Source organism: Solanum tuberosum, unplaced genomic scaffold, assembly GCF_000226075.1.
Source record: "Solanum tuberosum cultivar DM 1-3 516 R44 unplaced genomic scaffold, SolTub_3.0 scf00294, whole genome shotgun sequence".
Classification (NCBI taxonomy): domain Eukaryota; kingdom Viridiplantae; phylum Streptophyta; class Magnoliopsida; order Solanales; family Solanaceae; genus Solanum; species Solanum tuberosum.
In genome coordinates this window covers 275,749-291,732 of record NW_006239231.1, presented here as the reverse complement: position 1 = coordinate 291,732, position 15,984 = coordinate 275,749, and the positions used below count along the sequence as shown (strand labels likewise).

Sequence of the window (15,984 nt, the reverse complement as noted above, 5' to 3'; positions counted from 1 at the left end):
GTCATGTGGGGATTTTATTGATTTAATTTGATTTAAAAAAATTATTTGGGCAAAAATCCACGTGTCATTGAGTCATTGGTTACTTTATATTTTTACTCAAATTTCATTATCTACAAATTGTTTTTGACAAATGTCGTCATTTAATTCGCTACTTTACACGTCATTCGCGAGTGTAACACACACACCTCATATATTTTTGTTGATTGGCAAAAGAGTGTCAAAATGACACAACGAGACCCTACATGAGGTGTCTAAAATGAACATCGTCCACTTGAGGTGCCTAAGTGAAACTTCGTGCCAACTTTAAGGGGCCACCGATGGGTTAGGCCTTTAAAGTTTTCACATTCTTTAACATTAATAGCAAATTGTACTATTATAGTTGGTCTTTCTGTTATCAATCTCGTTTTGGCATATTCAAGAAAAATATTTGCAGCTAGACTTTGCAATTGATTTGTATGTTTCCGGGGTGAAAGAGGTGTAACATTTTATGATTTCTATGTATGTGTTGCTTCTTCTGTAATGTATCTGAGTATTGAAATAACACTCACAGGTCCAGAATGCATTTGGGGATCTTGAAGAATCAAATATTCTTGGCCCATACATGAGTGATGCCATAAAGGAGATAACCAAAGCATGTCAAGCTTTTGAAGCGAAAGAATCAGCTCCTTCAATTGCTGGTACATAAGTTATTTGAGTTGCTTAGACTATTGTAAATGAGAGGTATCTAAAGATTTTATTTCTTCACACCAGTTGCAGCATTGCGAACACTTCAATGTGAGGTCTCAAAAGTTTACATATTGAGGCTCTGTTCATGGATGCGGTCTACAGTTGAAGAGATATCAAAAGATGAATCCTGGGTCCCAGTATCTATTTTACAAAGGAATAGATCTCCATACACGATTTCTTCATTGCCTTTGGCCTTCCGTTCAATTATCACATCTGCAATGGATCAGATCAATGTGTAAGTTGTAGAGGTTGTTAATACCGTACATATTATACAAAAAAACACTAGTTTCCTGTTAGCCCCCTACATATGGCAGTAGGTTGAACAGCCTTGGTTGCTAGATTCTTTCTCATCATGTAACCTGGTTGATGCTTTGACATTTGTTCTTCATTTTTTAAAAATTGTTTTGATATTACTTGTCAAAAAAATGAATAATAAGCTTTGACACTAGGAAGTGATTCAGATTAGAGTTGTAAGACTTTAGGATTAGTACATGACTTAAGAAAGAGTAGATAAGTGATAATTTGCACTTATTTTAGCCTTGGCCTGGATTTGTAAAACATTTACTTGTGCCCCTTGAATGAGGAAACTTGATGGAGTTATCAAACTCTCGTTGCCTTTAGAAGCTATAAGCCCTTAAAAACTCACTTAACCAAAGGTCATTTGTGGCCTTGCATATGAAGTCTGAACTTCTAAACTCAAAATTCTGTCCAAGTTCACTACATTTATACACCACTTTTTTTTTTATGACCGTGGTGTCTGGGCCAACTTTCGCGCACCTCGACTAATTCCACGGGATAACTGCCGCCTCCCACCAGCAACAGGTACCAGGTAACTTTGTCCACCAATGCTGTGACATTTATACACCACTTTTATACAGGTGAAAACCTTTTATTTTATCAAAAAATTAAATTTTAGCCAAAGGTGCCTCTGACTTACCTTAGGAAGATTTTGTTACAGTTGTAATAATTTGTTAGGCTTATTCTTTTGGATAGAAAGGAAATTTCGCTAGTTAGAATAGATGTCACTAAGAAGAGTTTAAGCTGGAGATGACTAATTCTACTTTGTCTGGGATCTCTCGAGGAGGTTATCAAAGGCGAAAAGCGCAAAAAAGCTCTAAGGTCCGTTGGGGCTTTAAGTGCAAAAAAGCTCTAAGGTCCATTGGGACTTTAAGCGCAAATAAAGTGTGGCTTTAATGAAAAAAGGCGCGAAGGGAGAAAAAATACAAATATATTTGTTTAGTTCAAGACTAATAATTATAAACATGATTGAAAAGTATATGAACAAAGATTGAAAAAAGATTAAGATAAAGTGGAATATCAATTGTTTAGTGTCACCTCTTCTGAAGAAGCTCATTGACAAGGAAAAATATGTCTTAGAACCTTGATGACGACACTGAAGCGCACATAAAGTGAGGCGAAGAGCTCAACACGTTTTGAGCCTTGCTTGAGGGCTTAAGCACGCCTTTGACAACACTGGCTCGAGATAGAGATGTGGCCATATGGAGGTTGCAACCCACTTATTATGTACTAAATTCAAGGTGATTTTAGAATTTACTGGTTCTGCACTCTGTCCCTCTACACCATTCACTGGCAAGTGTCGGCAAGGTGCTATTTCCTTGAACCTTATGTTTTCAGCTATGATCAAGTCTTGGAGTTTAGTAGCTAAAAACCTCATCAGATGAGTGTGAGAGAACAAAATATCCCTTAAATATTCTTGCAAAACAATTACATTGTTAATGTTAGAATTGCATAGTTTGTTAAGCTAATGTACCAAGGACTTGAATTTTTCTAGGTCTTCTCAACTGTGATGGAAATTAAGTTCTATATATATATATCTCTTGATTTAAGTGGAACATTTTCTTAATAGAAGAGGCTAAGGGATATTTCTGAGATATGTTGAGGGGTGAGGAAAGGGAATACGAATTTGGTGAAAATATTAGTAACACAATATAGTTGAGTAACAAAGTCTTGTATAAGGAGAAACCAAGAGGATTGTATATTTGTTCACGTTAGCTGTTATTCAAATTCTAGCAGATGGACGTTGCAGGAAAGGAGTCACCTACTGTAATGTGAAAAAGATAAGATGGAAGCATCTGAGGGCTCAAAACTGTGGGAGATGGATACTGCTAATTTTTTAGAATAGAGTTGAGGTGTGTTTGCCTGCTCTTAATGATAGAAAAATCTAATAGAGATGGATGAACCGATGATCCTGAGGTTGCTAAAAGCAACCCAAGTCCCCAAAAACCCTTCATGTTTAGGAAGACATGCAAGCTCTTAGCTAAGAGGTTGATCCTCCAACACCTCCCATCTATTTATGTATTGATTGTGTTGCATAGCAGAAAGAACAATATCAAATGGAAGTTAACATAGAGATTTTGTGTTTCCTCAGTGTCTCTTGCACGACACTTATATTTTTTTGAGATAAGGGTAACTTTGTATTCACAAAAGATTCATCATCCAATAGATGATGAATTGGAAACTTACATCCCATAGTGTGATGAGCACACCTCCATGGTGGTAATCAGATTACAAGTTTCCTAAGAAATCAACTAATTCTACCCCATCCCCCACCAAGTCTTGTTTACACCAAAAAAATAGAAGACTATTACAGTTTGTTTTAATCCCCTGAAAATTGATTTTCTGTCCTTCAAAACACCTAGCATTCCTTTCCTTCCATATAGACCACCAGATACATGCTGGGATGAGCTTCCACCATTCTTCCTTCTTGCCTCTACTTCCAACTCCTGGCCAGTTGTTCAGGACCTCCAAAGTAGTCTTTGGCATCATCCAACTAATCATCAGACTGCACAAAAACGTATTCCACAACCTTGTAGCGGTTTGACAGTGAATGAACAGATGATTATTTACCTCAGCTTCATGTTCACACATAAAACATCTTGAACAAATATGCATGCCTCTTTTCTGTAAAGCTTCATGAGTAAGGCATGCTTTCCTAATCAGTAGCCAAACAAAACATGAGACTTTTGATGGACATTTCACCTTCCAAATTAGTTTCCATAGACTTATATCTATGTTCATGCTATGTAAGGGTCCCTTTATCTGATTTGAGTTGTATCTTACCTTACCAATCGATAAGTGTAACATGTCAAAGGCTTATTCGCGTCAATTGCCATTCACTTTAAGCACATCAGCTCCCTATTGGTTAAAAGTTACAAGGAAATCGATCAAAAGGTTGAATTATTCTTGTAAGCAAAGATGAACTCTTCTTGTTCTGAGCTGTATTGACAGTGTATTTTAGGCTGTCAGAGAACTAGTATGTTACTTTTGGTGAGAGTTTCAGCGGGTTCGACCTTGTTCGGTTCTTGCATTTTCATTAGCTGTGCTTTTATCCTTTCCAGAATGATAGAGTCTTTGCAGAATGAGGCCATGAAGTCGGAAGAAATATACGTGCAGCTTCAAGGAATCCAGGAATCTGTTAGACTAGCCTTCTTGAATTGTTTGCTGAATTTTGCTGGTAAGTATGAAGCTGATACCTTAGCATCTCAGTAGCTGAAAAACTTCGAGGGTGATTCAAATTGTTTACCCTGATAATTAGGTCACCTGGAGCAAATTGGAGGTCAGCTTAACCTGAATAAATCCAACAGAGAAAGTCCATATTTTCAGAATGGATATCTTGAACTAGAAGAAAAATCATCTGAACCCCTGCCAGGAAGTATTGTTGATCCGCAGCTACAGCTGCTGATGGTTTTAAGTAATATTGGATATTGTAAAGATGAACTTGCTCGTGACTTGTACTGCAAATACAAACAAATTTGGATGCAGCATAGGTACAAAAGTACTTTAAGTTAAAAGCACTTCAATGGTTTCTTTGCTCCAATATATGCTAGAAATTTGGAAAATCCCAGCAACTAAAATTGTGCAAACAAGTAATATGCCCTTAGGAACCAACTCTTTTATGCTACTCACCTTGAATCTCATTCTGCATGATGTTAATATAACAAAATAAAATTCTTAAATCTATCTAGCTTAGTTGCTGGGGTTTTCCAAATTTCTAACATATATTGGAATTACAAAATGTGCAAACCAGTAATGCCCATAGACAACTATCTTTTCCTAGGCCTTTTCCCCCTTGACTAGACAACTTTTGTTAAGTTGCCAAATATTAGTCCAAACATCATGTCATTATTATATCTACTTTAGGGGTAAGGATGAAGAGGACAGTGATATCCAAGAGTTGATTATATCTTTCGCAAGGCTTGAAGAGAAGGTCCTTGAACAGTACACTTTTGCAAAGGTATGACTAAGTTCAGGGCGTTTCTGTGCCAAGAATTGTTACCTTATATGAGATCATTCAATTTGGTTATATTGTTTCCATTGTTCACCTATCATATGGACATCTCACGCCTTCCATTTACTTTAAAACTGTTGTACCACCTTTTACATGGAAGATTCTAAAAAAGAGACGCAACTTTGTGTAGAGAAATTGAGAAATTCTTGAATGAGTAATATTTGCAGTTTGCACCATACATGTCGCAAAATGCACATATTATCAATTCTACAGTTATAAGCATCAGGCTTTCATATAAATGGCTTGTTCATGTACCTTTTCAGAATACAACAACATACCCAGCAAGATCCCACAGGTGGGGTCTGATAAGGGTAGAGTGCACGGACCTTACCTAGCCTTCTCAGAATCAAAAGATGTATTGTCCAAATGTTCTTCTACAGTATTTCCAATCCCCTTTCAATAGTATTCCTCATTTTACTTCTCCTGCTTTGATTGCACTTCTTTTGAGCCGAGGGTCTACTGGAAACAGTCTCTCCTACCCCAGAAAGGTAGGGGTAAGCTCTGTGTACATCCTACCCTCCCCAGATTACACTTGTGGGATTACATTGAGTATGTTGTTATCCTCCTTTTCTATAAGGTTAAGGCATTGCTATAAGATGTCTACCTTTTGTTCTGCAGACTTTTTTGTCGGGAGCAAACCTGGATACATTTGTAGAAATTGGCTGAACTTTGTTGAAACCAATGTTGTTGTATTTTCCTATTATGGTATCTGTCGAATATGGGTCTTCCCCTACTTGTTTGTGATAAAATCTTTGCTACTACTACTAATAAAAAAGAACAAGAACTCTTTGGTGTCATTAAGGACACCCCACCAAATAGCTAATAAGTCGCTATCAACCTCTACCCCTTACCCATTTAATCCCATATAATTGGGACAGGCAGTTAGATGATACATAAGTTGCTCCCTCATGGGGGTGATAAAATATCCCCAAAAGAGAGGAAGATGCAACATTAATATGCTGTGCTTGATATTTGTTGTACATTCTTTAATGAAAGAAATGAAGAATATCCATACTTCTTAGATAATGGTTCCATAATTTGGTGTCTATTTGTCAGACAAATTTGATTAGAACAGCAGCTATAAACTATTTCTTGGATGGTGGAATACAATGGGGTGCTGCGCCAGCAGTTATGGTGAGAAAAGATGCTTCCCATTAACTTAGTGTGTTTTAACCTTTGAATGTTAAATGACCTTCTATGGCTTGCAGGGTGTGCGAGATGCTGCTGTGGAATTGCTACACACTCTAGTAGCTGTACATGCAGAGGTAAAATTTACCAGTTGTTTTATGGGCATATTGTTGCTTTAGAACTATATTTCTGTGCCTTTTACGAATGATTGTTTCTTTGCGATCTGGTTAATTCTTACAATTCCTTATTGATTTGGTCTTCTTTGTAATACTGATTCCTCTTCACAGGTCTTCGCTGGTTGTAAGCCTCTACTGGAAAAGACGCTTGGTATACTTGTTGAAGGACTAATAGATACTTTCCTGAGTCTTTTCCATGAAAATCAAGACAAAGATCTTAGAGCATTAGATGCGAATGGCTTTTGCCAGCTTATGCTTGAGGTGAATTTGTAGTCTCTGATTGTTAAGTATATAATGAAAACTAATGATAACATACTAAATCTAAAACTTGACACTGTTCTGTTGTGATTTTCAGTTAACTTGCACTTCTAGGACACTTCTGTGCTGTTAAATTTCTGCTATAATGGTTGATGCTTTGCGTTTGCTTTTTGAGTGCTTTTGGTTGCCTGAGGTTCTATATTAGTTGTGGCCAAAAGGTTTTGGAACAAGTAGGTAGATTTGATCTCATGTTCATACACGTCTTTCTAATAGTTTGTGGGGCTAAATGTGCAGTTGGATTACTTCGAGACCATATTGAATCCATATTTTACACATGAAGCAAGGGAGTCGCTGAAAACATTACAAGGGGCCCTCTTAGAGAAAGCAACTGAGTGTGCTGTTGATTCTACTGAAACTCCAACTCACAACCGCCGGCCAACACGTGGAAGTGATGATGTATTCCTGGATGATCGGCAGCAAGGGATGACTGTATCACCCGATGACCTGATTGTGAGTAACACTTGCTCTCTATCATCTTTTATTTTCAGAGAAGTTTTTTTTCATATGCTCTTTGCTCACCTTCTAATCATTCGTAAGTATATGAATATTGTTTGTCATTTCTAAATCCACCCTGCAATTTTGCTGCTTTGACTGGCTACAATGCTGTCTGTCACCATACATTCCAATTGTATCTTATTTTTCAGGCTCTTGCCCAGCAGTATAGTTCTGAGTTACTTCAATCTGAACTTGAGAGGACTAGACTCAATACAGCATGCTTTGTGGAATCAACTCCCCTGGATTCTGTTCCAGAATCAGCAAAGGCAGCATATGCCTCTTTAAGAGGATCTATGGACTCTCCAAGTAGAAGTTTTAGGGGATCACAACATATTGGTTCCCCGAGTTTCTCAAGGCCCAGACGTAGATAAGTTAGTATCATTTCTTTTCTGTCAGTTTTTCTGTGTAATGTTTGTGCAGTTGTTATATTTTAGCCGTTCATACATTCTTTTGTCCCAAGGAAGGCACTTTTGCTGATAATGAAACCATCGCCAACCTCATTTGAAATTCATTCATATATATATGTAGAGAATTGAATTTTATTTTTTTCGTCAAAAGACACCATTTCACGGGTTTTATTCGAGTTTTCATTATATACAGTTGAATGAAAATTTTGTATCTTGCATTTTGGATAATTTTCTATTTTCAATCCCACATATTATATAGGTCAAATAACTGGAAGAAACAAAAGTCATATAATGCAAATTTATAAATGGGTACTAATAAACCAAAGTTTTATTTATTTATTATTATTTTCAGCTGGTTGCAATATTATTTTTTGTTTCAGGGGATGACGGAATTATCAATGAATCTCTAACTGTCTAGAAATAATTACGGAAAGAATTAAATAATGAAATAAAGAATATTACAACGTACAATTCCGATTCTTAAATCACAATTCTTGATGATTCCTATGCAATAGTACTAATTTAACTTCAGCACCAATAAATAATTAGAAACTCAATAGCGCAGAAATTAATATTCTATTATAAAATTTTCATTTTTAATTTTTTTTTGCGGAAGAAAAATATTAAACAAAGTATTTTTGAGGTTGCAAGTTGATCTGAAATAAATATTACTATGAATTAATATTAGAATATATTTGAAGTATGACAACCGTATGATTTCAACTTTTGAATTCCACTTTGACTTTTTATTTGTTAATATTTTTTTATTATTATTATTATTAGGAGCTGTTACTATCTTGAAAATCAAAATGGCTGCATGGCTTCTTCTGCATCGTGTTTGGAATTTTCTAATTCTATATATTTTACTGCTAGTAAATATTATTTCTGTTTTATGTGTCATATTTTTAAAAATATTTTTTAACATTATGTCATTGTTTTTATTTTGGTAATTTTTTAATTTCAATATTTTACATTACATATCTAAAATTACAAAATTTAAAAGATATTTTAATATATCATACACAATTACACATATTTAGTTCAAGAGTACATTGATTTTAAAATGTTCTTTCCTTTTTTAAATTTCTTAATTATTTGAATAAGGATATATAAACTGAATCGAAAGGGATAATAAAAATTCATGTTCTATATTTTTTTTTCTTTTTTTACCCCTTTTAAGGAGTTTTCATTTATATTTTTGGACTATCTTATTATCTTAAACTTATAATCTTAAAATTGAAGGATGAGGATGTCGTTCCCTCACATGTTTCACAAATTTTAGCACTAGAATGTCAAGAAGTACGCCTCAATTGGTGACTTTCAGAAGTCACGGTTAACTCATACACCCTCCGTCTCAATTTAAGTAATATCATGTCATTTGATATAATTTTTTAAAAAAATTATGGTCTAAAAATAAATTTCAAAAATTTGTGTGGTTATAAATTTTTCATTATAAGTAAATGGAAATTTTAAGTTATAGAAAAATAATATTCTTTTTAGGATGCACTGGAAAGAAAGGTGTATCACATAAAGTGAGATAGAGAAATAGGAATTTTCACTGTTTTTACATGTTGCTTCATGTAAGTCCATCTCAATCCAATATATTCCTGTCATTTCATATTACTTGGTTTATATTAACTTGACATATCCTTTAAAAATGCTTTAATTAAATATGTATTTTATTAAGCTAATCATATTAGTGATGCTTTGAAAATTTTAAATTTGGCTACTTTTACTCCCTCCGGACCACTTTTCTTTTCATGTTTCTTTCTACACACCCCGTAAAAAAACATTAATAAGTTAAGGTAGTTTGATTAAATTATCTTTATTTATCACTATTTTTATCTATTTAATACTTCTTTCTTTTACGCCACATTAATCTCTTTATATTTATGACTAAGGATAAATGTGAAAACAAATTAATAACTAGTTATGACTTGATTTTCTAAAATGAGTATTATTGACCATCTAATTTTAGCATGGAAGACAAGTAAAGTGGTTTGGAGAAAATACTTTTATGTAGTTTTAATACTAAGGATAGAAAGAGAAAAATATAATAAAACTTTCTTAATTTTTAAAATTAAATAAATAAAATGAAATCTCAAATTTTTATATAAGTATCAAGTAATACGAAACGTAGGAAATAATTTATACATAGATATTTAATTTCATGGAAAAATATCCCTCCACCCCACCCCATTTTTTTTTTCACTAATTCAAAACTTTTGACAAGCTGATGCCTCAAAAACAAAGAAAGAATTTGGAACAAATTAAACCCAATATCACGACAAGAAAGTGCACTATTGCAAAAATGCAAAAAAATGTTCTGTCTAAATCATAACTTTTAATGCATATATGATATATAGGTGGTAGTTTTAACATTTTATCGAACAAAAGAAAGTTACGATATATATCATTTTGTCAATTAATTTATCAATATAGCTAATATATATAGTGTATGTATAATTATTATAAAATATATAATTTATACATTTTGTATATTTTTTATAAATTAGATGACCGAATGATTCAGACTTGCAATTATCCCAAGAAAAAAAAAAGATTCATAAAAGTATATATAAAATCTTATCCATTTGTGGGTCTTACATCAGAGAATAGGACATGAGTAAAACCAAGTTTTTTATTTTTATTTTTTTATAGTTTATAATAATAGTAATAAATAAATATAAAGAAAGTGGAGTTGAGAGTAACGTTAGCCAATTTGGCCACAAATTCCTTTCTTTTCCCAATTGTGGTTTGTCATTTGAAAGTCAACATTTAATAGATTTTTTCTTAAAATTTCATTTTTACACAAAAAATAATACTGAATATGGGCTTTTTCAACTGACTTTTCTTTGAGGTCCACTCTTATGGGCCCATTAATAGCGACATTTAGCGTGCACCTTCACTTTCATGGGCCTTACCATTTTCAACTTATTACCCACTTGTAATTAAACTTTTTTCTTTTTCATTTTTTTTCCTTTTATGGATAAAGTTGATTCCTCACACACAACACAATATAAAATACAAAATCTAAATATCCAAAATAATGAGTCTTAACTAATTCACAATTATAAGAGAAAAATCTAGTGATGTTTTCTTTTAAAAATTCGGGAGAAAATCTGTCGTTGCTATTCTTTAGATGGCGCACTAGATAAATCCGTTCATTTTGAAGAGCTCGCAAATTATACAGGAAGAACTAAGCTGCAGGTAAGTCATGTACGACGAGTTTGACAGAGAAGATGTTGGCAGAAAAAATCGATCTTAGTTTATTGATATTGTGTACAATTTTTTAAGATGAAAAATGAAGTTTGGCACAACTATGAGTAATATTTTGACTAAAAAATAATCGCAAAAATCCAAATATTTATCTAATGAAGCATTAATATTGCATTGTCATGGATTTATTTTTAAGAATCAATTCCCTGTAATGGCAGGCAGGAGCTTTACTTTTCATTAATTCCAAATGATTTTTAGAATTTATATCTAAGACTATTGATATTTCCCCCTTAAAATTCAGAAAATGGAATTTATGTGTTACAACTTACACAAACATTGGAGCTCCCACTAAATTCGGATCGCGCTCTGTAGGGCCCATTCGGGGGTGGCGCTTCCAATAGGATTTTCTCCATACCCAGAGCTCAAACCCGAGACCTCTGATTAAGGGTGAAACACTCTCACCAGTGCACCACAACCCATGTTGGTAAAAGGAATAAAACTTTTAATATTTGAACTTTGGTCCCTTTCTCATCATATCATTGCAGGTAACACACCTCTGTTATTCTAGAAGCGAATTCAAAATTTAAATTATATAGGTTATCTTTAAAGTTTTTTATATTAAATTTATTATATTTATAAGATTATGGGTTTGAATTCATTATTTATAATATTAGTAAATTTTTATTCATTAAAAATAGTAAATTCAGTTGAAGTCGATATTTACGTGTTGGAGCTACTGGTTCCCACCTCTCAAAAACAAACAAATTAGAAAGAAAGAAATTTTTGGGCCTTTTATGAGTTGAGTACTTTATATAAAAAGGAAAAAAAAAATAGGATTAGAAGAACATCTGCCAGTATTTTTTCTTCATTATATTTTTCTGAATTTTCTATTTTGTGAGACAGAATTTGCTGAGGACTTTGAGGTATGATTTACAGAGAAATTTTTGATGATCCCTAACGTTACGTGTCAGACGTGTTTAAGGTACATAGTCGAACATTTAAACGTAAATCTCACGAATGAAGCTTTGTAGAGTTTAGATGTTATAACTATTTTTGCTTATTACACTGGACTTGTATAGTTTTTGCCCGAGCCTTATTTTTTGCAAAGCAGCTATTGGCTACGATATTGAACAATGGGTCGAGTTTAAGCTCTCCTCAACTTTGTAATTTTATTCATTAATATGGTGATAATTTAATTATTTTTATTTTTTAAGAAAAAATGGCAAGATTTTGAGAAATCATGAATTGTTAAATATCTCACGAAAAGGAATTAACTACTCCTTATATAATTTCTCCCTCTTAAGTATAAAATGATTTTCTGAAGATTGTATACTTTGCTTTAGATTAGTAATTCATTATTTTTGAAATTCTGTGGAGCATGTTCTTAAGATTTGGGTAATATGATATTCTTATAGCAATTTGCAGAAATAATATTAATAACTTGATACTAAAATATTAAGAAATTATCAAGTTAAGTGAGATTGTGAATCCTTAATCATACTTATTAATTCCCTGATCAAATGTATTATTATTATTTTATAGTTTTAAGTCCAAAAATAGGAGTTAATAGATCTTCAATATGCTTTGCTGATAGGATCATCACATGACTACTTTGTATTAAATTTCTCTTGAGTGATTTCAGGTTCTTAATTAAAAATATTATGAATACATATTTTTTACTTATAAATTATTTCTCCAATTTTTCTACTTAGGCAACACGCACTAGTATGCAACTGCTGCAAGCAATAAACCAAATAGTATGTAGTAGTGAAATACATCAAACATCAAGTATTTTGGGAGGAGTAACGTAGACAGTCTAGTAAATTTGAGTAAGAATTAGTGATTGATTACACAATTCGAATTTATAATCAGAATCAGATTTAGGAAAATTCTACAAGTTCAATTTTTAAAGATTTAGCATTGAACATTGTACTTTTAAAATTGTAAGTGAATAAGTGAATAAAATTGTACCTATTATTTATTATAATTTTAGTAAAAATTTACATGTAATTTTATAAAATAATGAGGTTAGAAAAACCAGTTGCATCATGTACATGTAAGTTAGCTGAAGACAATTTTATTGTTACGCCAAAGCTCTCCCTTTATACTTCATTTATAGGCAGCCTACTATATATGCATATGATGCATGTAATAAGTTGTGATTGTTTTCGTCTATGGCTCGAACCAATTATTTATAGATCACCAAGAAATAATTCTATTATTCCTTCAAGGCTCCCTTTCATGTAGGTAATCTATTATGACACTATAATCAATGACTAATTTCAGAGCTCGTATATATACCTATAAATCATCTAAGGACAAATTTTACTATTGCTTCAAAGCTTCTTAGCACTAAAATTCTTGATTTGACAAAAGGGGGAAAGGGTATTAGAGAATAATATAAGATGAATTAAATTTATTGTATTCCTAAAAATCTTGATTTAACCCCATTGGAGAGTATATTCTCTTTATTTCAGAGCCCCAATTGTAAATAAACAAAGGCATGTGGCATTATATGATGATTATTTGCAGGTTCACATGGTTTCATGCTATGTTAATTAAACATATATATAAGCAAACATCTTTTCATGTGTATTTTTAAAGCTTTGTCTCACAGAGGTATATATATATATAATATAATTATAATAATAATAATATTGGGCTGCAATTAAGTCTCAGCACATGCTTGTGTTAACTTCCTAATCACACCAAATATTTGTTTATTGTAATTAATTCATCTTTCTCATTCCAAACTTAAACAATCACACCACTATATATTCCTTTTAGAATTCACATATAGCTTCCTTCATAGGATTCTCATTTCTTTTCCCTTAAGAAAATTGATTTTTTGGTTCAAAAAAGAAGTTTATTTTGTGTATTTTTTTTATAGTATCATGTTAAGTTCATTAACAACAAGTAATTTTCCATATGAAATCTAATGTACGTAGTAATGGAGAATAGATTAGTAATATGTTATTAAGTGATTAAATCACATCAATAGCGTAACTTTTTTAAAACTGTCATTGTATATAACTTAAACTCTTATTTAATTCGTATAATATATATATACACACACCAATAAGCAACCCCTTAGTTAAAAAGTCAAATTAACAAGGTGAAGGTTTATAACTTTTGTCAAACTCGACATGTTTCTGTCATTTAAAAGCCCATAGTTTCTAAGATATAGTAGGAATTTTGTATATATATATTTTTATTTTTATTTTTAAAAAAAAACAAGTTCAAGTAACATGCATTTACCAGAAAAGGGATATGTATAGATAAATAAATAGTATCAGTTGTACTGAAAATGTGCATATAATACTTCGTACATTTGGAGTTGAATATTTAAAGCATGAACAATATAAAATGAGGCCTATCATGATTGGGATGGGGTTTGCTCCGATATCATAATAAAGAATAGACATGTCATATATAACTCAATCCCAAAATCTAGTCCACGATGTAAGATTTTTCCAACAATACTCATGTCACAATGTGGGAACTCAACAAAATGGAAATATTATTATTGTTATAGAGAGATTTGACAGTATAAACAACATCTTAGATATGAAATTCAAAATTACTGCATAATTAAGAGTTGGGCCACAATATAACTGAATTGTGGAAACCCTAATTTAAGGGTAAGTAATAGTTTCCACAAGTACTCTACTCTTAAGACAAACCTAGTTAGCTGACAGCCCAACTTCAATAATTCTTATTCATTGAAAAAACAAAAAATATTCATTCTGACTGTTATTAATTTTTTCCTTCGGTATCTGGTACCCACATATTGAAGTCTGATTAAATTTGAATTTGCACTGAAAAGTCTCACACTGGGAAGTAAAACGCTGCCTAATAAAGGCAACTCTGTACCCGAGAAGACTCGAACTCAAGACCTCTGGTTAAAAATTAAGGAGTACTTATCGCTCCATCACAACCCTTATTGGTATTGATTCTTGACTGTTAATTGTGTGGTTATAGCCACTTGAAAGGTCATAAATTCTCCATATGGTGGGCTCCTTTAAGCATGTGGATTGTAAATTACTCTACCCCTCTCAAATATCTTTCTTTTAATTATTTTTAGACCTAAGTATACAAATGTTAGTTAGTATTGTATATATTGGTGAAATTAATTAATTTGTGTAATTAAGGAGGGGGGTGGAAAGGGAAAAAGAAAAGAATCAAGTTGGGTGAGTTGCTTAGCTAATGCCAGATAAACTGAAAGGGGTTAATCCACATGGATGACACATGGTTTATGTCTATTTTCACATGCCTACCATGTTCAATTAAACCCCTCCTTTAAATTTTGTGTAACATTGTTGTAACTTTTTTTTTCTCATAGGTCCACCAATGTTTTTTTAGTTCAAAGACAGCTCATTTTTTTGGTCCATGTCTATCATAGCTTATTAAAACTTAACTAGTTGTTCCTACTCACATTTAATGTTCCCCCCTTTTCACCAAATTTACTACTTCCTCTGTCCATTTTTACTTATTCAGTATCAGACTTATTGCTTTTACCATTTATTTTTATTTATTCGGCATCAAATTTGCTACTTACTTCATTCATTTTTACTTATTCAATACCAAATTTACTACTTCTTTAGTCCACTTTTACTTATTCAATACCAAATTTACTACTTTCTCCGTCCATTTTTACTCATTCAGTACCAAATTTACTACTACCTCCATCCATTTTTACTTATTCAGTATTGACATTCATAACAATTTTATTATAGTATCATTTGAGTATAATAAATTCAGTGAAATTGAAAAATGACTATAACTAATAACAAGGGTAAATCAAGACCTAAGTGATAAATTATATCTTGATTTTCTAAACTGCACAAGTAAAATAGACATTTATTTTAATATAATCGACAAGTAAAAGTGAATGGAGGGAGTATAAAAAATATATCCTTTCGTTTTATTTTACTTGACTTTTATACGAAAAATAGATTTTTTCTTTACTTGCCCATTTAAGCAAATTAAGAGAAATTTATCATTTTCTTCTAATACTACTCTTATTGTTAAATATCTACCTAAAGTATTAATAATCAAATTAAAATTTCAAAACATAATTAATAAAATTAATTTAATAAATAAGCTCCTTATATTTTTTTAATCAAAGTGTCAAATCGATATGAATCAAATAAAATGAATCAGAGGGAGTAATAATATCTCCATATTTGATTAATTTTTTAAAAAG

At 32.1% G+C, this 15,984-nt stretch overlaps 1 protein-coding gene across 2 annotated transcripts in view; it reads left to right on the top strand.

Annotated features, from left to right (window-relative positions):
• LOC102588629 (exocyst complex component SEC5A) overlaps positions 1 to 7,733 on the top strand; it is a 25,815-nt gene extending 18,082 nt beyond the window's left edge. For both annotated transcript variants that reach the window (XM_015314566.1, XM_006359757.2), the window contains exons 12-21: positions 551 to 677; positions 751 to 961; positions 4,086 to 4,201; positions 4,283 to 4,514; positions 4,888 to 4,981; positions 6,092 to 6,169; positions 6,244 to 6,300; positions 6,451 to 6,600; positions 6,892 to 7,107; positions 7,302 to 7,733. In XM_015314566.1, the coding sequence (XP_015170052.1) occupies positions 551 to 677; positions 751 to 961; positions 4,086 to 4,201; positions 4,283 to 4,514; positions 4,888 to 4,981; positions 6,092 to 6,169; positions 6,244 to 6,300; positions 6,451 to 6,600; positions 6,892 to 7,107; positions 7,302 to 7,523 (1,503 nt within the window). In that variant the 3' untranslated portion in view covers positions 7,524 to 7,733. The remainder of the gene's footprint in view (positions 1 to 550; positions 678 to 750; positions 962 to 4,085; positions 4,202 to 4,282; positions 4,515 to 4,887; positions 4,982 to 6,091; positions 6,170 to 6,243; positions 6,301 to 6,450; positions 6,601 to 6,891; positions 7,108 to 7,301) is intronic.
• The last annotated feature ends 8,251 nt before the right edge of the window (positions 7,734 to 15,984 follow it).